Source organism: Ranitomeya variabilis, chromosome 5, assembly GCF_051348905.1.
Source record: "Ranitomeya variabilis isolate aRanVar5 chromosome 5, aRanVar5.hap1, whole genome shotgun sequence".
Lineage (NCBI taxonomy): Eukaryota > Metazoa > Chordata > Amphibia > Anura > Dendrobatidae > Ranitomeya > Ranitomeya variabilis.
Window position 1 is genome coordinate 209,252,802 of NC_135236.1, and position 24,568 is coordinate 209,277,369.

The 24,568-nt window shown below is 45.1% G+C and overlaps 1 protein-coding gene across 2 annotated transcripts in view; it reads right to left on the reverse strand.

Annotated features, from left to right (window-relative positions):
• Window positions 1-1,637: 1,637 nt before the first annotated feature.
• The window catches only part of ATOSA (atos homolog A), a 73,775-nt gene continuing 50,844 nt past the window's right edge, over window positions 1,638-24,568 (reverse strand). For both annotated transcript variants that reach the window (XM_077263763.1, XM_077263764.1), the window contains exons 7-12: window positions 22,492-22,571; window positions 21,070-21,175; window positions 20,405-20,563; window positions 16,082-16,150; window positions 14,326-14,522; window positions 1,638-2,216 (exon numbers count right to left, since the gene is read on the reverse strand). In XM_077263763.1, the coding sequence (XP_077119878.1) occupies window positions 2,063-2,216; window positions 14,326-14,522; window positions 16,082-16,150; window positions 20,405-20,563; window positions 21,070-21,175; window positions 22,492-22,571 (765 nt within the window). In that variant the 3' untranslated portion in view covers window positions 1,638-2,062. The remainder of the gene's footprint in view (window positions 2,217-14,325; window positions 14,523-16,081; window positions 16,151-20,404; window positions 20,564-21,069; window positions 21,176-22,491; window positions 22,572-24,568) is intronic.

Here is a 24,568-nt window from a genome sequence, read left to right on the forward strand (position 1 = left end):
CACGGTACTTAATTACATAGTACATTGCTGTGATTTATGAGGAGCGCAGACATGAGACAGTTGTTGGCTATCACAGCTGACTATCACAGCCATGAACATGTGACTTGATCACTGATGCTGTGAGAATGTGATTAAGGTCCTCTCCCCTCTATCAGTCTGTCATTGTAAATTTATTTTCTGTTAATATCTATAACCCCGTATGTAACCCCTTTTCTCATGTACAGCACCATGGAATTAATGGTGATATATTAATAAATAATAATAATAATAGTAATTCTCGCTGCCTAAGGTCAGAGCTCCACACCTGTGATTTCATGCTCCGACATAGGTTAGCATTACCAGTACTGATGCACAATAGCGCACTTCAGAGGGTATTTTGGGTGGACCTTGTCTGATGTAATAAATGTTAACTTGTCTTATTATAGGCAAGTTCTGTTACTTAAAGGTATTGCACAATTTTAGAAAAGAGATAAAGTACTTTTTTTTGGGGTGGGGAGGGAGCGAATGTACTTCAGTGTTTGGCCACAATACCGGCAGTCAATATTGGTTTGCACGCCTGTATTAACCTACATACCAATAGAGCAAAAATTCGGAAAATTTAGTGAAGTAGTGCTGCTGATTTGGGGAAATCTGTTACATTTTACAGTGCCAACAAAATGCATGAAATTTAAAGAAAATTCATGCACACGCTGTGGGGACAAATATAAAAAATATGCAGTGCAAGTCAACCGCAGCTGTAAGTTTGACATCCGCAGCTTACCAACTTATGCTGCAGCTGTCAGTGCAAGTTTAACCCTTAGACATTCAAAAGATGATATACACAGCTGCCCTGGATCTTTTTACAATGAAAGCTGAAACAGTAAAAACCAGTTAGAAATCTTAACATTGCTTTTTAAAAACAAGATAAGCAGATATTCATGTACGGTTTATAAAAAAAAAAATTCAAATGGTAAGGTTCATGTAAATTGTAACTATCCTGGTGTGGGGAAAAAAAAAGTGGATACTGTAGGTTTTTCAGGAAAATCAAATTCCTTTATATTTACATAGAACAGTAAAGTTAAAAAAAAAAATAAAAATAAGGTGATTCATACTGGCCAAAATGCGGACAGCATAAGTCGCAGCCTGGCAGCACAAGCACAATGGCAGCCAGGTATATTCTCTGAAATGCCCTGGTGTGCTAAAGAAAATACTAGTCTGGCTGCGCCGGATCTTCAAAGTGTATTTTCTTTAGAACACCAGGGCAGTGCGAGGACTAAAACAACTTTGTAAATGTGACCTTTTTTGGCTGCGACTCCAGAAGTCACATATTTTACATAGCACTCAATAGGCCAGTAATTATTTTAGGCAGCATCATCCCAGTCCTAATTAACTTGGATTTAGTGTATGAAAAGTGGTGTTAGAATAACATTGAAAATTGGCAAAGAATTTCCTGCCAATACCAGTTTATACTTTTTTAGTGCCATTAAAGTCTGTAGGAGCCTACCTGACTATATGCAAGAAATCGAAAAATGCCCAGATGTTGTTCTGTAAAATGTAGATCAAAAAGGACAGAGATCTAGGTCTGGCGATACATGTTCTTTCATCTATCTTCAAATTGCTCATAAATAAGATATGAAAGCAAAACTGTATCCGTATAATAAATTCACACCAAACTATAGATTTATATATAGTTTAGAATTCAATATTACTGTCAAAAATACATTGTATGATTTACATAGGCTTTGTGCTACATTAGAACACAGACAAAACAGATCACTGTAGTAAAGGAAACATTAAATATTAAATAAAGAAAATAAAATAAAGTGTAAACACTAAACTAACAGGGAGAATCGCTAATGCAGCACACACCTAATCAAGTGGTATTACAGAGTAGAAAAAAAATGGATTAGAACTAATTTTTTTTTTCCAGTCTACACGAAATACATAGAACGCACTGAAGAAAATCTCTGGAGCTGGTCTACTCTTGGGTCACATCTATGAAGACCAGAGTCACTGATGTCAAGCTAATATATACTGTATATATTTGTTTGTTTTGCCAAAGACTCTCTCTGCTGTGGCTAGCTCAGCATCTGGGCGAAAACTGAGGGTTTGTTGGAGTATCTATGTAAGATTTCAGTTCGTATGCTGCCCCACTGTCGACTTCCATGGACTTCCGAGAGAAAAGAAGCCTGACATCTTTGTGGAGGTAGATCTTCCCAGACTTAGAACTTTGGAACCTGTAAAGAAAATGAAGAGTTGGAAGAATCAAACCATCCAGATGTATAACACCATGTACAGAACTGTGCAAAAGGATTTAAAGATTTCTCCCTTCCTGGAGCACGTTGGTACCACTGAATGGTATCCGATAATAAAAAGTAATATTAGACTAATATGACTTGAGTAAAATCGTAATGTCTGCATTTACGTAAGACGGCAGGTGTGGAGATCTAACTCCTTGTCATGCTGTAACAGCGGGATATGATGGGAGCTTTGGTTTAGCAAAAGTGGAAAGAGCCACAGGTTAGAAAACACATCTACAGAATACAGGTATTCAACAATCACATATATTTAGAGACGTAAGAAATAAAAACTCAGTTTGCAGATCCATCCATCCAAACTGTCCATGAGACCACATGAAGACCATGGACTACATGCACGCCTGGTTGCTTACATAGACCAGTTCACAGTCATGGTGCATTTTGTCGCTTCCTGAATGAGTTGGGACTGCGCCTTTGAGTCATTTTGGTAGGCCGGTCACTCCTCAGGAGATTTGCTGTTTAAAGTTTCCATTTGGAGATAATGACTCACTCAGGCCCAATAAATTGCTAAAAACCTAGTGAAGTCTGTTTAACCCTTTGCAGACTTAAACTTTCAGAAACTTTTAAACTAATCTTTCAGCATATTGAGCATTGCATGAACTATGCGGCTTTTACTCCATTCCCCAAACCTTAGTAATGAATGTTCCCATGAGTGAACAAGGATAGGTAAGTGTCACATTATAGCAACTAAACACTTCGGTTCAAACACTAAAGTTTAGAAATAGAGTCTAAGAAGAAAAAAAAAAAAAGAACACTTGGCCCATGATATGGAGTTTGCAGAGGGGTTACGGTAAGTAAAATACATTTTATGATGATTGCAACAACTTATTCACTGGGAGAAGAATGCAAGAGCTGCTTGGACATATGATGAGATGAACTGCAATCACTTACAAAGTCCTGTCTACACGGGCCGAGCCACTGAGCTCAATGATTTGCTGTGGTGCTGAAGCCAAACAGATACCAGTGCAGAGGTGCAGCGTTGTCTACCGTTTCTATGAAAAAGGTTTTTTTGACAGGCGACAACCCCTTTAAACACATGTATATTAGAAGGTTGTACGACTTCTTATACTATCATTAAAAATAAGATCAGACAGCCGGTTTACATCAAGTCTGAGTCCAAACTGCATATGCAGGGTACAATTGAATATGTACCAGGGAAGATTCCAGCATATTTCATGAATGAATGAATCTACAGGATCGCATTGATAAGATGTTTTCAAAATAAGGGTCCTTTTGGCATACAAAAAGGATAAGTGTTGGCATTTTCTTAAATGAAGCTTGCATGCCTAAACAGTAGCATACATTGGAGGTATACATCAGCAGTACAGCCCAAAGTATACAACGAAAATACACTGCACACCCTAAGTGAACAGTCTTAAAAATCCAGTAAAAATGGGTAATATGTAGCATGACAAAATGGAACTTTTGTTTTTTAAATTTTAAGGCTGCATAACATGCCATTACCTTTATTGTTTTTAACCTCCTTAGAGGTAGGAAGTTAAGGGGCTTTGGAATTTATCAATGTGCAAGGTTGATTTAAATGGGTTTTCCCACAAACAAAAGTTAATTTTAATCACTAGATCCTGGAATAATAATAATAATTTCCACAATTGGATGTGTTTAAATAAAACGTTCCTGTGCCGAGATAATCTTATAAATGTGTCCCTGCTGTGTGCTGTGTAATGGCCGTGTCTGACCATACAGGAACATGGTCTCATCATACCACAGCTCCTGGGCAGGGGAAGATGCAAAAGAGTATACAGACAGGACAGCATGGGGTCACAGCTGATTCTTTCTGTGAGGTAAAGCATTCTGTCTGGTTTTAAACAATTTTTTACTTCACAGAAAGAATCAGCCTCAATCCCATGTTGTAATGTCTTTATACTTTAGTGCGTCCATTAGCTGTGGTGTGATCAGACCATGTTCCTGTACGGTCAGACACAGCCATTACACAGTACACAGCAAGGGCACATTTATAAGATTATATCAGCACAGGAACATTTTATTTAAACATATCCAATTGTGGAACTTATTATTCCAAGATCTATTGATTAAAATAGGGATTTTTGTGTACTCACCGTAAAATCCTTTTCTCCGAGCCACTGATTGGGGGACACCGGACCATGGGTGTTATGCTGCTGTCACTAGGAGGCTGACACTAAGTTGAGACAAAAAGAGTTAGCTCCTCCCCTGCAGTATACACCCTCATGCTGGCTTCCAGAGACCCAGTTCAGTGCAAAAGCAGTAGGAGATTAATAACAATACATTACATAACATTAGAGTATAACATGTCAGAGAAAGTTAAGAACCAAAAAGGTAACGAGCCATAAGGCTAACAGGGTGGGTGCTGTGTCCCCCAATGAGTGGCTCGGAGAAAAGGATTTTACGGTGAGTACACAAAAATCCCTATTTCTCCTTCGCCACATTGGGGGTCACAGGACCATGGGACGTCCCAAAGCAGTCCCTGGGTGGGGAACAATATAACCAAATAACTCTGTGTACCATCTGACTATAAATGCACAACGGCCGCCTGCAGAATACGTCTGCCAAGGGCCGCGTCTGCGGAAGATAGAGTGTAGACATTGTAGTGCTTTGTGAAAGTATGCAGGCTAGACCATGTTGCGGCCTTGCTCCGCCGTTGCCTGGTGCCGAATGGCCCAGGAAGCACCCATCGACCGAGTAGAGTGTGCCCTAATCCCCGCCGGGATAGGTCTGCCCCTGACCCGATAAGATTCTTGGATAGCCGATCGGATCCATCTGGCTATCGTGGCCTTAGACGCGGCTGAACCCTTCCTGTGACCCTCCAGGAGGACAAAGAGGGAGTCCGACTTGCGGAAGGGAGCAGTCCTAGAAACGTACCTCCTGAGGGCCCGTACCACGTCCAAGGTGTGAAGGGCCTTTTCGACCCTATGTCTCGGCTGAGGGCAGAAGGAGGGAAGAATGATGTCTTCATTAAGGTGGAAGGATGAAACCACCTTAGGGAGAAAAAAAAAACAGAGATGGGCGTAGGACTACTTTGTCCTGGTGGAAGGAAAGGAAAGGCGCCCGGCAGGATAGTGCGGCCAACTCCGAGAAGCGCCTGATAGATGTTACTGCGACAAGGAAGGCAACCTTCCAGGAGAGGATGGTCAGCGAGACATCCTGCAGAGGTTCAAACGGAGATTCCTGAAGGACGCTTAGGACCAAATTGAGATCTCAGGTCTCTAACGGCATTCTGTAGGGGGGTACCACGTGGGAGACCCCTTGAATAAAAGGTCCTGACTTGCAAGTTAGCAGCAATCTTACGCTGGAACAACACCGATAACGCGGAGATCTGACCCTTGATGAGGGAACTGAGCGCCAGGCCGGAATCCAAGCCGGACTGGAGAAATTCCAGAATGGAGGGAATGGAAAAAAACGAGAGGAGGGCGACCGCGGAGCCTGCACCATGAGAAGAAGGCTTTCCAGGTGCGGTGATAGATGCGAGCGAAGACGTCTTGCGAGCGCTGATCATGGTGGCGATGACCTGCTGGGAGAAACCTGCTTGAGTTAGGATCCAGGTTTCAACAGCCACGCCGTTAAACGTAGGGCCCCTGAGCTCTGGTGGAAGATCAGCCCTTGGCGAAGCAGATCTGGGCGGTCTAGTAACCGCCAGTGGACGTCGGATACGAGATGAACGAGCTCCGCATACCATACGCAACGTGGCCAATCCGGGGCGATAAGAATCACCGGAACCCCCCTCCATCTTGATTTTTCAGATCACTTTCGGCAACAAGGGAAGTGGAGGGAACACGTACGGGAATTGGAAACGGTGCCATGGGGATATCAGTGCATCCACCCCGATGGCCCGGGGATCCCGAGAACGTGCTATGAAGTTGGGGACCTTGGCATTCAGTCTGGATCCCATCAGGTCCACGTCCGGAGTTCCCCAGCGAAAGCAGATTTGTTGAAAAACCTCTGGATGGAGTTCCCACTCCACCGAGGCGAGACCCTGACGGCTGAGAAAGTCCGCCGCCCAGTCCTCGACGCCTGGAATGTGCACTGCAGAAATGGTGGAGTGGTTGGTCTCGGCCCAACGGAGAATGTGGGAGACTTCCTCCATCGTCGCCCTGCTGCGGGTACCCCCCTGATGGTTTATGTACGCCACCGCTGTTACGTTGTCCTATTGAATTCGGATTGGGTGACCCGCAAGCAGGAAGTGAAAGCGTCTCAGGGCCAATCTGATAGCTCGGATCTCCAAGATGTTTATTGGGAGTTTCGACTCCCGAATCGTCCAACGCCCCTGGGCAGTGTGGCGGCGAAACAACGCTCCCTAACCGAGGAGACTGGCATTGGTAGTCACCACCAGCCAATGGATCGGGAGAAAAGACCTCCCCTGGTTGAGAGATGATTCCAAAGTCCACCATTTCAGCGCTTGCCTGATCCGCAGGGTCAGAGGACATGGCCGGTCGAGAGTTAAGGGACTCCTGTCCCAATTGTCTAGCAGGGCCTGTTGGAGGGGACGGAGATGCAGTTGAGCGAAGGGGACCGCTTCCATTGCGGCCACCATCTTCCCCAGGATCTTCATGGCAAACTGAATGGACTGCGGACAAGGGCGACAGAGCGTCCGGGCTCCCTGCTGAAGCGCTTGGGCCTTGGACCAAGGAAGTAAAACCAGCCCTTTGGACGTGTCCAGGATCATGCCTAGGAAAGAGATCCGACGAGCTGGAACAGGGAAGGACTTGTCCAAGTTGATTAACCAGCCCAGGCGCGAAAGGGAATCCACCGTAATGCGGCCGCTGTCTTCGCAGCCATGATAAGACGGACCTTTGACCAGAAGGTCGTCTAAGTATGGCAACATGACCACTCCCCGGGAGTGTAGAATGGCCATGACAGCCGCCATGACCTTCGTGAATACCCTGGGCACAGTGGCAAGACCGAAGGGTAAGGCCGTGAATTGAAAATGGTCCTCTAGGATGGCGAAACGGAGGAACCTTTAATGTGGCGGAAAGATTGGGATATGAAGATAAGCATCTTTGATGTCTATTGATGCTAGGAACTCGCCTCTCTCCAACGAGGAGATGACCGACTGGAGGGATTCCATCCTGAAGTGCCGTACTTTTACGTACTTGTTTAGGAGCTTCAGGTCCAAAATGGGGCGCACCGTCCCGTCCTTTTTTGGCACGGCGAAGAGTAAAAACCTCTGAATCTCTCGTGTTCCAGAACCGGAACGATGACCCCGTTTTGGCGGAGGGATTCGATGGTGCAGTGAAGAGCGTGAGACTGAGCTCCCGAACTTGGGAGACGAGAGGGGAAAAAACGTGCCGGAGGGGAGGCGGAGAATTCTATTTTGTAACCAGAAGACACTAGGTCTCTGACCCATTCGTCGTGAATGACGGAAAGCCAGACGTGTCAAAAAAGAAGCAGGCGTCCGCCTACCTCAGTGGTGTCGACTGGAATGCCCCCCCGAGTCATTGTGAAGGAAATCTGGAAGGCCTGGAACCTCTGGTTCTGGGTGGTCTAGGTTTTCCTCGCCAGGACTGATTCGGTCTGTAAGAAGGCCGAGAGTCTCTGTCTGTGCGTGTAGATCGATCAGATCTGGACGATGCTGTGGAGTTGGACCAGAAAGGGCTACTGCGAAAGGGGCGAAAACGAAAATGCTGTTGGCGCTGAAAGGCAGCTTTAGGCCTGTGTTAAGGGAGGAACTTGCTTTTCCCTCCTGTAGCATCAGAAATAAGCTGGTCCAATTTTTCTCCAAACAGACGCCCGCTCTGAAAGGGAAGGGAAATCAGACTTTTTTAAGGAGGAATCCGCATGCCACTCTCTAAGCCAAATAGCTCTCCTGATGGTGATGGCGTTTGAAGCCGCGGTTGCCGCACAGTCCGCTGCGTCTAATGACGCGTACATCACATAATCTGCAGCCATAGCAATTTGTTTGGCGAGGTCCGCCGCCTCAGACGGAAGAGCCTGGTCCTGAAAGGATTTTGCAAGGGCATCTGCCCAGAAAACCATTGCTTTGGCGACCCATGCCGCAGTGAAGGAGGGAGATAGGGAGGAACCTGAGGCTTCATACACTGACCGCGCCAGAGAATCTAGCTGGCGTTCTGTCGGATTTTTGATTGAAGCCCCGTCAGGTACTGATAAAAGCGTTTTGGTAGCCAAACGCGATACCGGAGGATCTACCAGCGGTGGTTCCGTCCAATCTTTGACCAGATCTGCGGAGAAGGGATACTTTGATTCCAGGGCCTTTTTACCCATAGAGCGTTTATAAGGTCGCTCCATGTGCCGCCGAACTATCTCTAGGAAGTCTGGATGGGAGGCGAACACCTTATGGGATCGCTTGGTTCTCGTAAAGGAAACTGCGTGATCCGGAGCTGAATTAGGGTCATCGTCAACCTTTAACGCGTGATTGACAGCCTCAATGAGGGAGTCAACAGTTGAACGGAACTCCGGAGAATCCGGGTCCAGGGATGCCTCAGACTCATACTCAGAGTCGTGATCGCTTCGAGCCCCTGGAGAGGGCGAGCGAGAAGTGGAGCTACCAGAGGCTGAATGGCGTGGTGAATGCTTGGGAGAGGTAGTGCGGATCCGTTTTTTGGATGGTCGTACCTCTTTCGGGAGAGAGCGGCCCCTGCTGGCCGATGATTCCCCTGTTATAGAGGGGTCTCTTAACCCAGGAAAACGAACGCCCCGCTCCCCAGAGGGGTCATGAAGGGATTCAATCGCTTTGGCTAGCTTAGCCATGGATTGAGACAGTGACGCGGCCCACTCAGGGGGGCTAGGTACACTGGGGTCAGTAGCAGCGGAGGGCTCCTGAGAACATTGGGCATCACAGGCAGGGCAGAGAGGGGAGCTTTGAGGCCGAGGGAGAGGAGCCTGGCAGGTGGTACACGCAGTAAAAAAGGTGGTGTGTACCTTAGTGGCCTTTTTAACTCTTGACTGTGACATGCTGTACCCCAATATGAGAAAAAAAAAAGAGGCTGCTAGTGGAAGCTGAGGGGTAACGCTGCAGGGAAGCACTAAGTGCCAACTCCTTACCCAGGTCCTGTGCCCCGCAAGTTGGATAGGTGGCGTGGAAAAGAACCTCCAGAGCTGCTGGCGTGTGGAAGAAGCCGGCCGGCGCTGCTGTGCAGAGGGAAGATGGCTGCCGAGAGTTTGTGGGGCAGTCTCGCAGGGAGCGAGAAGCGCCAGGACCGGAGGCGGAGCCGCAAGAATGACGCGAGCGTAGGCGGGGCTTATCGGGATGCGGCCTGTACTAGGCCGAAGCCGGGGACTAAATTTTCGGCTTCGGCCTGCGCGCACCCGCGGACCACCGGAAAGACGTCGCAGAGCCCTTACCGCCATGGAGCCCTCCCCAAAACGCCGGAAAACACGACCCCTTATCTGCGCTTACCCATATTGAGGGGGAGGGGCGGACCGCCGGCCTGAAAACGTCGGGTCTCCTTACCAGCCTGCTGAAGTGACTCCAGGTAGAAAGGACAGTGCAGGGTTAGGGGAGCCTCCATCCACCATCCCCTTTAACCCCTTCCTGACATCAGACGTACTATCCCGTCGAGGTGGGGTGGGCCCCCATGACCACGGACGGGATAGTACGTCCAGCGCGATCGGCGGCGCTCACGGGGGGAGCGCGGCCGAGTGTCAGCTGCCTATCGCAGCTGACATCCGGCACTATGTGCCAGGAGCGGTCACGGACCGCTCCCGGCACATTAACCCCCGGCACACCGCGATCAAACATGATCGCGATGTGCCGGCGGTGCAGGGAAGCATCGCACAGGGAGGGGGTTCCCTGCGGGCTTCCCTGAGCCCCCCGCAGCAACGTGATGTGATCGCGTTGCTGCGAGGGTCTTACCTCCCTCCCTGCCGGCTCCAGACCCGGATCCAAGATGGCCACGGATCCGGGTCCTGCAGGGAGGGAGGTGGCTTCACAGAAGCCTGCTCAGAGCAGGCACTGTGAAGCAGCCTGCACTTCTCTCAGATCGGTGATCTGTCAGAGTGCTATGCAAACTGGCAGATCACCGATCTGTATTGTCCCCCCCTGGGGCAAAGTCAAAAAGTAAAAAAAAAAATTTCCAAATGTGTAAAAAAAAAAAAAAAATATTCCAAAATAATGAAAAAAAAATATATATATTATTCCCATAAATACATTTCTTTATCTAAATAAAATAAAAAAAACAATCAAAGTACACGTATTTAGTATCGCCGCGTCCGTAACGACCCGACCTATAAAACTGGCCCACTAGTTAACCCCTTCAGTAAACACCGTAAGATAAAAAAAAAAAACCCGAGGCAAAAAACAACGCTTTATTATCATACCGCCGAACAAAAAGTGGAATAACACGCGATCAAAAAGACAGATATAAATAACCATGGTACCGCTGAAAGCGTCATCTTGTCCCGCAAATAACGAGCCGCCATACAGCATGATCAGCAAAAAAATAAAAAAATTATAGTCCTGAGAATAAAGCGATGCAAAAATAATTATTTTTTCCATAAAATAGTTTTTATCATATAAAAGCGCCAAAACATAAAAAAATAATATAAATGAGGTATCACTGTAATCGTACTGACCCGAAGAATAAAACTGCTTACCAATTTTACCAAACGCGGAACGGTATAAACGCCTCACCCAAAAGAAATTCATGAATAGCTGGTTTTTGGTCATTCTGCCTCACAAAAATCGGAATAAAAAGCGATCAAAAACTGTCACATGTCCGAAAATGTTACCAATAAAAACGTCAACTCGTCCCGCAAAAAACAAGACCTCACATGACTCTGTGGACCAAAATATGGAAAATTTATAGCTCTCAAAATGTGGTAACGCAAAAAATATTTTTTGCAATGAAAAGCGTCTTTCAGTGTGTGACAGCTGCCAATCATAAAAATCCGCTAAAAAACTCGCTATAAAAGTAAATCAAACCCCCCTTCATCACCCCCTTAGTTAGGGAAAAAAAAAAAATGTATTTATTTCCATTTTCCCATTAGGGCTAGGGTTGGAGCTAGGGTTAAGGCTACAGTTAGGGTTGGGGCTAAAGTTACGGTTAGGGTTTAGATTACATTTACGGTTGGGAATAGGGTTGGGATTAGGGTTAGGGGTGTGTCTGGGTTAGAGGAGTGGTTAGGGTTACTGTTGGGATTAGGGTTAGGGGTGTGTTTGGATTAGGGTTTCAGTTATAATTGGGGGGTTTCCACTGTTTCGGCACATCAGGGGCTCTCCAAACGCGACATGGCGTCCGATCTCAATTCCAGCCAATTCTGCGTTGAAAAAGTAAAACGGTGCTCCTTCCCTTCCGAGCTTTCCCGTGTGCCCAAACAGGGGTTTACCCCAACATATGGGGTATCAGCGCACTCAGGACAAATTGGACAACAACTTTTGGGGTCCAATTTCTCCTGTTACCCTCGGGAAAATACAAAACTGGGGGCTGAAAAATAATTTTTGTGGGAAAAAATTTTAGTTTTATTTTTACGGCTCTGCATTGTAAACTTCTGTGAAGCCCTTGGTGGGTCAAAGCGCTCACCACACATCTAGATAAGTTCCTTAGGGGGTCTACTTTCCAACATGGTGTCACTTGTGGGGGGTTTCTACTGTTTAGGTACATTAGGGGCTCTGCAAACGCAATGTGACGCCTGCAGACCATTCCATCTAAGTCTGCATTCCAAATGGCGCTCCTTCACTTCCGAGCCCTTCCATGCGTCCAAACGGTGGTTCCCCCCCACATATGGGGTATCAGCGCACTCACGACAAATTGGACAACAACTTTTGGGGTCCAATTTCTCCTGTTACCCTCGGGAAAATACAAAACTGAGGGCTAAAAAAATAATTTTTGTGGGAAAAAATTTTTGTTTTATTTTTACGGCTCTGCATTATAAACTTCTGTGAAGCACTTGGTGGGTCAAAGTGCTCACCACACCTCTAGATAAGTTCCTTAGGGAGTCTACTTTCCAAAATGGTGTCACTTGTGGGGGGTTTCAATGTTTAGGCACATCAGGGGCTCCCCAAACGCAACATGGCGTCCCATCTCAATTCCAGTCAATTTTGCATTGAAAAGTCAAATGGCGCTCCTTCGCTTCCGAGCTCGGTCATGCGCACAAACAGTGGTTTACCCCCACATATGGGGTATCGGCGTACTCAGGACAAATTGTACAACAACTTTTGGGGTCCATTTTCTCCTGTTACCCTTGGTAAAATAAAACAAATTGGAGCTGAAGTAAATTTTTTGTGAAAAAAAGTTAAATGTTCATTTTTATTTAAACATTCCAAAAATTCCTGTGAAGCACCAGAAGGGTTAATAAACTTCTTGAATATGGTTTTGAGCACCTTGAGGGGTGCAGTTTTTAGAATGGTGTCACACTTGGGTATTTTCTATCATATAGACCCCTCAAAATGACTTCAAATGAGATGTGGTCCCTAAAAAAAAATGGTGTTGTAAAAATGAGAAATTGCTGGTCAACTTTTAACCCTTATAACTCCCTAACAAAAAAAAAATTTGGTTCCAAAATTGTGCTGATGTAAAGTAGACATGTGGGAAATGTTACTTATTAAGTATTTTGTGTGACATATCTCTGTGATTTAAGGGCATAAAAATTCAAAGTTGCAAAATTGCTAAATTTTAAAAATTTTCGCCAAATTTCCATTTTTTTCGCAAATAAACGCAGGTAATATCAAAGAAATTTTACCACTATCATGAAGTACAATATGTCACGAGAAAACAATGTCAGAATCGCCAAGATCCGTTGAAGCGTTCCAGAGTTATAACCTCATAAAGGGACAGTGGTCAGAATTGTAAAAATTGGCCCGGTCAGTAACGTGCAAACCACCCTTGGGGGTGAAGGGGTTAAAGGGGGGTGGAGAGGAAACGTCCGCCTCCTTCCATCATCCGCTTTTTCAGTGGTGATGCAGTGGGGGCTGCACGGACGCCACAGTGGAAGAGTGCCTCTGAACAGCCGAGGGTGAGACCTGGTGGGCAGGGCAGATGTCCGGCAATAAGGCCTGGCTGCAGAAGAGGATACTGGAGGTGACACTCCAGTGCTCGTCTGATAAGGGAGGGGGGAGATCGGTGCCCTTGAAGGGGCCTGTCGCCCCAAAAGTCAGCTCAGGTAGTGGCATCCCACGTCGCAGGAGAGGATACGGAGAGGTTAAACACCCGTGCTCGCCTGTTGTTGGTTCGGGGAGATCGGAACATGAACGAATCCGTCGCCCCTTCGTCCAGAAAAGAAGGTTTAAATCCAGTGTGCCTCCTACGGACACTAAGCTTGAACTGGGTCTCTGGAAGCCAGCATGAGGGTGTATACTGCAGGGGAGGAGCTAACTCTTTTTTGTCTCAACTTAGTGTCAGCCTCCTAGTGACAGCAGCATAACACCCAGGGTCCTGTGTCCCCCAATGTGGCGAAGGAGAAATGAACTTTTGTTAGTGGGAAAACCCCTTTAATTTTTGATTAAAGATGCTTTGGGTGGGTTTCATGTGCTTAGTTTTTGTTAAAGGAAACCTGTCAGCAGACTTTTGTATTCCCAGCTGATGACAAACGGTATGGATTTATTCTGAATTACAGCAGCCCAACATGGATTATAGGATTTCTTGATTCTGTTGCAGTGAAATCCCGATTGCAATTTTTTGCTAACAATTCTTAAGCGAGATCTGCGCAGACCTTCCTGAGTGTGGTGCATGCACAGCAAGTTCTTGACGACACTGCGAGAACCATTGATCTACACATGCGCCATCTTTGGGTATGACCGCACACGTGCAACATCTCAGCCAGGAAAGCAGGTCACAGAAGAGTGTCCTTTCACTTACTGACAGAAGGATGGTGGCCAGTGGGAAGCGAGTGAGAAAGGCCAGATAGATGGAAGTTCAGGGCCGGCCTCCTGCACTTATTAATCAAAACAGGATTTCTCTGCAGTGGAATCACAGATTGATCACAGGTATGGATCTATTCTAGATTACCTCAACATTACATAGATTAGATCAGTGTGGGATACAAAAACCTAATAAATAGATATAAATTTAAAATAGATTTGTACTTCCAGTTGGGATAAACTGGTGGTAAATAGCTTTGCAGAGGAAGTTCATGTTACCTCAGGTGGATGAGGTAGCGCAGTGTCCGCTCTTCTGCCCTCATGATGTTCTCTGGGACTGTCACTTTCTTATCTCGCTTCCCAGGAACAGAAAATGTTCTCTGCCGCAGGAATGTCTGGTGATTGGGTGGCATTTCTTGCAGGTTATATTTTACCACAAACATCTTCACCACAGTCTTGTTTGGATTAAATAAGGTCTAAAATGCAAAGAAAATGATGTTACATATGTGACCTTAATCCAAAAATAGTTTAAAGAAACACAACAAATCAACACAATAACAAGAATTGTTGTGGACTTCAGTGTCAAACTGCAAACTAGACTGAAGTCACTTTAACCCGCCGTTATCGGTTTGACAAGTCTAAGTTGTATAGGGGCCTGCCAACTCCCCTCGACAAATGACGTCGGGAGAGAGAAGGATCCAAACTGAGATTTTAATGGTTGATCCTTTTGTTCTCACTGGAAATAAGCCACGTCTGGAGTAGTCTGGCAGCGACTCTCAGGAGGTCACACGATGAGATCGCAGGGAACCCAAAGGTTACCACTGCAGCCTGGTGCCTGCTGTGAGCCCCGTCACTGCTAGCTTACGCCTGCAATGAAGCTTAGACACGCGCTGAGGAGACAGACTTTCACTGTATACTAACACTGTGGCATTGCCGTACAGTAAGCAATCAGATTATCTTCAGGTCCCCTAAGGGAACTAAACGATTATATAGTGTTGTGGATATACAGCACCCGTATATAAAAAGGAAGGGCTCAAGCAAAATTTTTAAATACTTGGCACTCTATGATAAAGTAGAAAATCAAAGATATATAAAAAGCACAGGTTTTTTTATTATTATTGTTGGCAATCCTGAAAAATTATAACTTTTAATCCCAAAACATGGGTCATCATCAGATAAGGATTGCTAGGTAATTTTTAACATGTAATGAACACCGTGAAAACAAACCACCAAAAATCATGGTAGAATTGCATTTTATCATCGTCTTCTCCATTTTATTACACTTATTATTTTTTCTTTTTTGTTTAGTACATTAATCTAGGGAAATTAATGAGGACATTGAAAAGTACAACTTCAGAAAAAAAAAAAAAAGTCATCATATGGCTATGTTGATAGAATAATAATAATGTTATGGATCTTGGAAAAAAAGGAGGAAAAAAAAATATAGGCACAAAAATGAAAAATTGGGCAGGCATTATAGGGTTGATGTTCACCCATCAAGAGCCATATCCAAAAAGCTTGCATGCCTCCTGGTCAAACTCCATTGTGCTACTCGGAGGCATAAACTCCCCCCACAAATAATAATCCATCATTTCAGTTTGGGGCTCATACGGGAAAATGCCCAGGTGAGCAGACAGTGCAGATTACAATAAAGACTGTCTCATTACAGGCGAGCTATATGATTAAGAATTATGATCAGCTTTCTTGACAGTAACCAATATTGAAAAGTTTCTACATATTTCCACAAATGACCACAAATGTAACATAGCCATTGGCTGAAACTTGTACAGCCATTCATCCTGAACTCTCCCATACAAATACATGTTCTGGTTCTCAAGGGAAGAGGAAAATAATCAGCTACAGAAATGCAACCTGTCCATTCCTTATCCCCCCCACCATCACCCCGATATCGGCCATATACATTAGATGGTCAGCAAAACCAAATGAAAATAGAAAGTTCAACCAAGGTTGATCTTACAAATATGGTACCTATCGCTTGTTTTGCAGTTTAGATAGTATATACATCTGTACATACCACTTGAATCGTTCCAGATGGAGGTATGCGATATCCCCTTTTGCCAAGAGATTCCAGTGTGATGTTACCCTAAGATAAAAAATATATAATCATCATATAGAAAAATCTCAAAATCATAAGGGCATTCCACGCAGCAGGTAAATGGTGTTAGATTAGTCTTTGATCATACAATGCGACAAAACAAAAATCCACACGATTGTTGAGAGACACCAATGTTTTGTTATGGGTGAAAAAAAACATAAGAAACTCCTGCTAATTGCCCATGTGAGAAATTCTTGGGATTGTGAGGAGACTCTTCTCAATAGAGAACCATCGAGGTTGTGGAGTCCTAGCCAAAAAGTTACCCAATCTCATGTGTGGTGCGAATACAGAGTTGCCCTTCCAGGTAATCCTGCTGTGTTATAGGTTTGTTATCTTGAGTCGCCTGTTTATAAAAACAACCCCCATAGGCAAACAAGCATGAACTAACAGGAGGATTAGGTAATTTTTTTTTTTTTTAAGTTTTAGATATTGTCCATTAAAAAAAAAAAAAAAAAATATTCCAAGAGCATTGAAAAAACATTGCTAAATACTGAATCCACACAGGAGAAACATCATAGATCCCTGAAGGTAAAATATAACAAATTCCAAGCTGAATATTATATACTAGTTGGTATTCTAGACTATGTATGTAGTTTATTTTTGACATTTTCAGAATAATGCAATTTATACACAGGATTCGGCCGGCCGGGCATGACCAATTAGTGAAGCATGCTTCAAATTCCGCGCCAATTTGCGGCCGGACTGCGCCTGTCCCTGATTGACCCCACAATCAGTGTAGCCAGGGCCTGCTCCAGGTTTTTGAGGGCCCCGGGCGAAAGAGTCTCAGTGGGCCCCCTCTTTAACACATACCACGATTCATGATGCACAGATATAGCAGAGAAATATACCACGGCCCACGCGGCGCACAACACGGCCCACGCGGCGCACAACACGGCCCACGCGGCGCACAACACGGCCCACGCGGCGCACAACACGGCCCACGCGGCGCACAACACGGCCCACGCGGCGCACAACACGGCCCACGCGGCGCACAACACGGCCCACGCGGCGTACAACACGGCCCACGCGGCGTACAACACGGCCCACGGAGTATATAGCCCAGCTCACGGAGTATATAGCCCAGCTCACGGAGTATATAGCCCAGCTCACGGAGTATATAGCCCAGCTCACGGAGTATATAGCCCAGCTCACGGAGTATATAGCCCAGCTCACGGAGTATATAACACAGCCACGTAGTATATTGCCCAGCCACGTAATATACTGTACAGCCCACGTAGTATATAGCACAAAGATGCAGTATACAACACAGCCCACGTAGTATATAGCACAGCGATGTAGTATATAGCACAGCCCACGTCGTATATAGCACAGAGACGTAGTATATAACACAGCCCACGCAGTATATAGCAATGTGGGCACCATATCCCTGTTAAAAAAAAAAAAAAAATTAAAATAAAAAATAGTTATATACTCAACTTCTGTTGGCCCCCGGATCCAGGCGAGGCGTTTAGCGATGCTCCTCGCGACGCTCCGGTCCCAAGAATGCATTGTGGTCTCGTGAGATGATGACGTAGCGGTCTCGCGAGACCGCTACGTCGTCATCATCTCGTGAGACCGCAATGCATGGCCCGGAGCATCGCGAGGAGCGGGAAAGGCGCCGGACGGTGAGTATATAATGATTTTTTTTATTTTTAACATTAGATCTTTTTACTATTGATGCTGCATAGGCAGCATCAATAGTAAAATGTTGGTCACACAGGGTTAATAGCAGCGGTAACGGACTGCGTTACACCGCGGCATAACGCGGTGTAATGCAGCCATTAACCCTGTGTGAGCGCTGACTGGAGGGGGCACTGACAGAGTAGGAAGGGGTGAATTTGCGGCTGGACTGTGCCCGTCGCTGATTGGTCGCGGACAAGATGATTATATATAGATAATACAAAGTGTGAAAAGATGGATGTAAACACTAAATTACAAGTGTGAATTGTATCAATCGTTTGCTCATTCTACTTGTATTATTTGGTTTGAAAACATGTTATATACCGGAGCTGGGCAAACTGCAGCCCATGGGACACATCCGTCCCTCTGGCTGTTCCAGTCCGGCCAACAGACCGAAACAGTCAAAGGGCTGAAACTGTGGCCCACAGGTCACACCGCGCTGTCGGCCGCCAAATGTCACCATGATCCGCATCTTTGGGTTGCAGACAGCAGTGATTATATTGGTGGAAGATGGAGCTGCTGGCTCCTTTATCTACTGATCAGCGTGTGTAAAGGAGCAATGTGATGCGATGACGGTTACTTCATGATGTCAGCTGAGTGGAGAGTCAGTGCACCGGAGCACAGTACAGGGGGAAGGGAGCGAGGATGGTTTTTCCCCATGTGTGTATGGGATGTTTGCATGTCTGCAAGAGGCGCTGAGGGGTTCACACAGTACCCAGGGGGCTACACTCACTGTACCCACGGGGCTACTCACACTGCACCCAGGGGGCTACTCACACTGCACCCAGGGGGCTACTCACACTGCACCCAGGGGGCTACTCACACTGCACCCAGGGGGCTACTCACACTGCACACAGGGGGCTACTCACACTGCACCCAGGGGGCTACTCACACTGCACCCAGGGGGCTACTCACACTGCACCCAGGGGGCTACTCACACTGCACCCAGGGGGCTACTCACACTGCACCCAGGGGGCTACTCACACTGCACACAGGGGGCTACTCACACTGCACACAGGGGGCTACTCACACTGCACACAGGGGGCTACTCACACTGCACACAGGGGGCTACTCACACTGCACACAGGGGGCTACTCACACTGCACACAGGGGGCTACTCACACTGCACACAGGGGGCTACTCACACTGCACACAGGGGGCACTGCGGGGGTCTCACTGCATACAGGAGGCTACTCATACTCCATACAGGAGGAGCTGCAGGGGCTGATACTGTATACAGAATGCAGCAACCCATTCTGCTACTTAACACCAGAGATTCTGAAGAGAACCATAATAATAAATTAAATATAACTTCATTAATAATTGTTCTTAAAAAAACAACACAGTTTTAATATAACAGAGTGCCTCACAGGGGAGCGCCACAAACTATTAGCATATATGATAAACATTTAATAGAGTAAAAAACTGCAAATTGCCTCTACAGCCAGACGGCTGATGCCCAACAGTGAGGTGAGAAAACTTAAAATTATCCTAAAATGTTAAACTCATTAAAGTTTACCTGAAATGTAGCAGAGTGGTTTCCCCACACCCCCGTCTGGCTGTGGAGACAATTTTACCTGATGTATATACCGGCAGTAATATATCTTGTTTATTAGGAGACTTACATACAGGCATTATACTGGGTAATAGGACTAATAGCATATTACATTGCATAAATATGTCCACATAGTACCCTATATTTAGCTTAGTTATTTTAATTATACCACCTAATTACACTGGCCGATCATATTTCCCTACCTCATATTGCAGTTTTTTACTCTATTAAATGTTTATCATATAGTTTATGTGGTGCTCCCCTGCGAGGCACGCTTTTATTTTAAAACTGTGTTGTTTGTATTTATTTATTTATTCTTTAAGAAAAATTAATAAAGTTATATTAATTTTAATATCATGGATCTTTTCAAAATCTCTGGTGTTATTAAGTACCATAATGGGTTGCTACAATTGATTTGAAGTGCCATTCCCTTTAGATAAGTGGACACTTTCGTGTTAATGCACACAGGAGGCGCTATAGGGGGCATACTATATACAGGAGGCTATGTGGGGGCTCATCCTGTATATATAAAGCTATATGGGAGTTCATACGCTATATAAGAGGCTATGTGAGGGCTCCCACGGTATGTAGGGGGTTGTGTGTTGGGACTTATGGCATGTAGGGGGCTGTGTGGGTTCATGCAGTAATGTCAGCATACTTAATTCTGCTCAATATTAAGTGAAAAAATTAATATTAAATAATTCTATATTAATATTGAGCAGAATTAATTTCTGGATATTGGTTCGGCCCACCACAACAGGCACGGTCTCATATGTGACCCCTCGTTGTAGACACTTATGGATCCATGATGTGTTATGCCATCTGTGCGGATTTATTTTTTACCATGTTTTTTTATTATCTTGGATTTTATTTATTGGCATTATCTAATTAACTTCTATATTTTTTATAGTCCTTAAATCCTTTTCCATGAAGTTTCTATGTATCGTAGCAGAAAAATCAACTGTTTAGGGTTAAAATAGAGTTTTTAGAGAAAGCGCGCTCTTTACCATGTAAGGGGACGGAGCATTGTCCTCTGAAACACTGAAGAACGAAACTCTGACAGGCAACGTCATGTGGGTTGGACAGAATACACCACTTGCACCAACGTCTGCTGTAAAACCTTTAACTGTGCCCAGAGGCTCCAATCGATAATTCAAGACGGACTCCTGAAGGTGATCAAGGAAGACGGGTAATGGGATTTAGTCATTGAGAGGCACAACTAATAGAACTATATACAAGTGACATACAAATAGAGCAGCTAATAAACCCTTTAAGCCTTAAAGGCAATCTGACACTGATCGCTGCACCAGGGAAAACATTACCTCCATGTCTCTAGGGAGCCGCCAGCTTTCATTCATATAGTCGTGTCGATGCGGCTACAGTCACCATTCACACTACAATGGTGAGGGGTTACTTCTAACTCTGCTTTCCCCATTTGTCAGGAGAATGGGGTCAAAGATGGTTACATAGTAATTACACATCCCTCTTCTAAACATGGAAACTGCAAGTGAGCGCCAGATACAAACAAACTATTCTGTATCCAGATGGCTGGAGACCGGGCAAAATGGCACTATGGCCTGCATGTAGCCCCCCAGGCTGTAGGTTGTGCAGTCCTCCTCTAAAGTGGTAAAAAAAAAATGTCATTGCTAATTAGGATATATAAATTAAATACCTCAAAGTTTCCAAGAAGGCTCAGACAAGGGGCCGGCGGAGCACTGCAACTTAGCTGTCTGTCTGTGAACTCTACACCATCTTCTGTTTTCTCACAGTGACGTTGCCTGTTAAAAGTAAATGAACAGGTCAACATCATCATGTTCAGTCAATCAAGTGGCATGTCACCTTATGGCTGGGATTCACGATGACTTGTGGCTACATGATATAAGATGGCAACGTGGCGCAGCTACATAATAGCTAATAGTGGATATGGTTGTTCGGAGACCAAGAGCTGTGAGAACAATCTGCAGACATCCAGACCTCCTGGATTTTTGCCCACCACTTTCACCATCGATGGTTGCAGTTTGAGCAGTGGGATATAGCAATCTTATATTGAATGACCCTGAGACAGTGTCAGGATTCAGAAGGTTTTGGCCATGTTAACAGATTAGCGTTTCTTAGTACGTCATAGGCTATATTTTCACAAGGATGTATGAAATGTCAACGCTCCAGGAAGCTGACCACAGCAGCCTAAAATTGGCTCCAGTGGCGATAGAATGGGCCCACTGCTGAGGTCCCATGGATGCCACCACATAAATCGCTCCAGGAAAACAAATAGGGACCAGAAAAGCATTGGTGCTGGAGCATTCAAAATAGGTCCCATGAAAAGATGGGGTAAATACTAACACTTTCAAGAATAAGAAGGTTGACAATACCCATCGAAGTAATCAGTTCTTTCATAAGCATGTATAAAACACAAGAGCTGTAGCCAATAACAGAGGTGCACAGGTTTTCTGACACCTCCTCTGGCAAGAAGAAACATTGAAAAGATGCGAAACAGCCGTTTCTCGAGGGGAGTCTGGCTATTCCCCATATTCTTGGCGTATGCATCTCTATTTCTGATAAATGCCATTGGCGAGTTATGTCCAGTTTCTTCTTTTTGCGCATGTAATAAATCCATAGACTCTACTTCAGCGACACCAGTGTTTGTCGTTGACCTTGACAAGGAGGATTTCTGGAGTAAAACACTCCTGAATCAATAAGAGGCGCAATAGTCTTAATAAATCTGTAGCATCCGAAATGTGGGGTGCGCCTCGCCACATGTCTTCCCCAGTCTGTGACTGGAGTAAAAATTTGTGGCGTTAAAGAACACAGTTGCTCATCATTAATTTGCCCCATCCCACCTCGGCTCATTTTGTTGGAGCTGGGCAAAAACAAAGTAAGAACACAAAGTGTCCCAAAATTTTGGAACGCCCCTCAATTTGCAACAAACTTTTGTAACTTTACAAAGCTTTTTGGGACAGAATTCTGATGTAAAAGCTATAATGTAAAGGCTTAGGGCCCTATTCATTTTATCTACAGAAATACAGCTACAATAATTCTACCAACAGAATAACATATACAAACAAATGGGGAAAATGGGAAAATACTGAATTAATACCTCTTTGTGGATAGAACTTTGAATTGCAGTAAGGAAGTGTCCAGATCAAAATACCCTGACTGGCTCTTTCTTTGTGGTACCTAGATAAAAAACACGTTCTGTCATCTGGTAGACCTACAGTGGCATTACACATGGCAGAGCGGAGACGTGTGCCGCACACAACAGCAGAATGTTCATCTAGCCCATCTCCATGCTCGGGACGGTCTAGGTTCCAGAACCACCTTTCATAAATAGAAGGAACTGTACATATAGCCATTTATCTAGGCGGCCAATAAGAACAAGACACTAAACTATCTTGCTCTAATACAATGACAAGTTTTTGCATCATACATTTACACGAAATTTAGGTCATCAACGCGGGCCTCTTCCTGCATAGTAATAATTGGACATACATCTCAATTACATTTAGTGTGAATTGATTTGCAGGACCCAGTTCATCGACCACGTCAATAATCTGTGACCTGACGGCATCCCCAGCTCCTCTTTTGATCAGCCGGCCTGGTACGACATCATAATTGTGGCGAGACACACATCTGAAGTAGTGCGAGCCTGGCTAATCAAAAGAAGAGCTTGTGATGCTGTCGTTTTCAGAGCAGCCATCCAACAAACACAGATTAGGGACATGGCTGATGAACCAGGTCCTGCAAATTGATTTGTATCAACTTTAAATCACAAGTTTCTCTACAGAAGTCTACTGGTCTAGGAAACACAGTGTGCCACTAGTGCTGATAGGAGTGCCGTGCTACAACTATGCATGGTGCACAAGTAGGGTCCTATCCCTTGTGAAGTCGTGAAAAAAACCTTGGCATTCATGAAGTCAGAGAACACAATTTTTTATGTTTGAATCATTTATTTTAAGTGAAGACAATCCTGGTTTTGGTCAAGCGAACTTCATCAGAATAGAAAAAAATAAATAAAATAAATTACTAATAATACAAAATCCACAAATTTAATGAAGTCTAAATAAACTAAAGTCCAATATGCATGGAAAGCAATCCATAATGGATATAAATAGACTGACAAATGAGTGGCACCAGTAATCAATAGAGCCCATACAATGTTAGATGTGGCATATCAATAGTAATAATACATGAATGTTGGCATAAGAAGTACAATACAACAGGAGCTTACAGTCGTAGGGGTCATTGTATAGCAAAAGAAATAAAGAAAAAGTCTAAGGGTACCGTCACACATTGAAATTTTCATCGCTGCGACGGCACGATTCGTGACGTCGCAGCGTCGTATAATCATCGCTCCAGCGTCGTAGACTGCGGTCACACGTTGCAATCACGGCGCTGGAGCGATGCCGAAGTCCCCGGGTAACCAGGGTAAACATCGGGTAACTAAGCGCAGGGCCGCGCTTAGTAACCCGATTTTTACCCTGGTTACAAGCGTAAACGTAAAAAAACAAACCGTACATGCTCACCCGTCGGTGTCCTTCAGGTCCCTTGCCGTCTGCTTCCTGCTCTGAGTGCAGCCGTACAGTGAGAGCAGATCGCAGCACCGCTGTGATCTGCTCTCACTTTCCGGCCGGCACTCAGAGCAGGAAGCAGACAGCAAGGGACCTGAAGGACACCGACGGGTGAGCATGTACGGTTTGTTTTTTTACGTTTACGCTTGTAACCAGGGTAAACATCGGGTTACTAAGCGCAGCCCTGCGCTTAGTTACCCGATGTTTACCCTGGTTACAAGCGAAGACATCGCTGGATCGCTGTCACACACAACGATCCAGCGATGTCAGCGGGTGATCAAGCGACGAAAGAAAGTTCCATACGATCTGCTACGACGTACGATTCTCAGCAGGATCCCTGATCGCTGCTGCGTGTCAGACACTGCGATATCGTAACGATATCGCTAGAACGTCACGAATCGTAACGTCGTAGCGATGGAAATTTCAATGTGTGACGGTACCCTAAGCTTAAAACTACTATCAGATACAATAATCTTTGGCTATCAATTCCACACTCAAGGCCATTTGGTCTCCTAACTCTGATTCCAGGACTTAGAGCATGTTCCGGAGCCATGACGTGGGGGTGACAGACAACTAGGGATGTGGAGTCAGTCGTGGAGTCTGAAT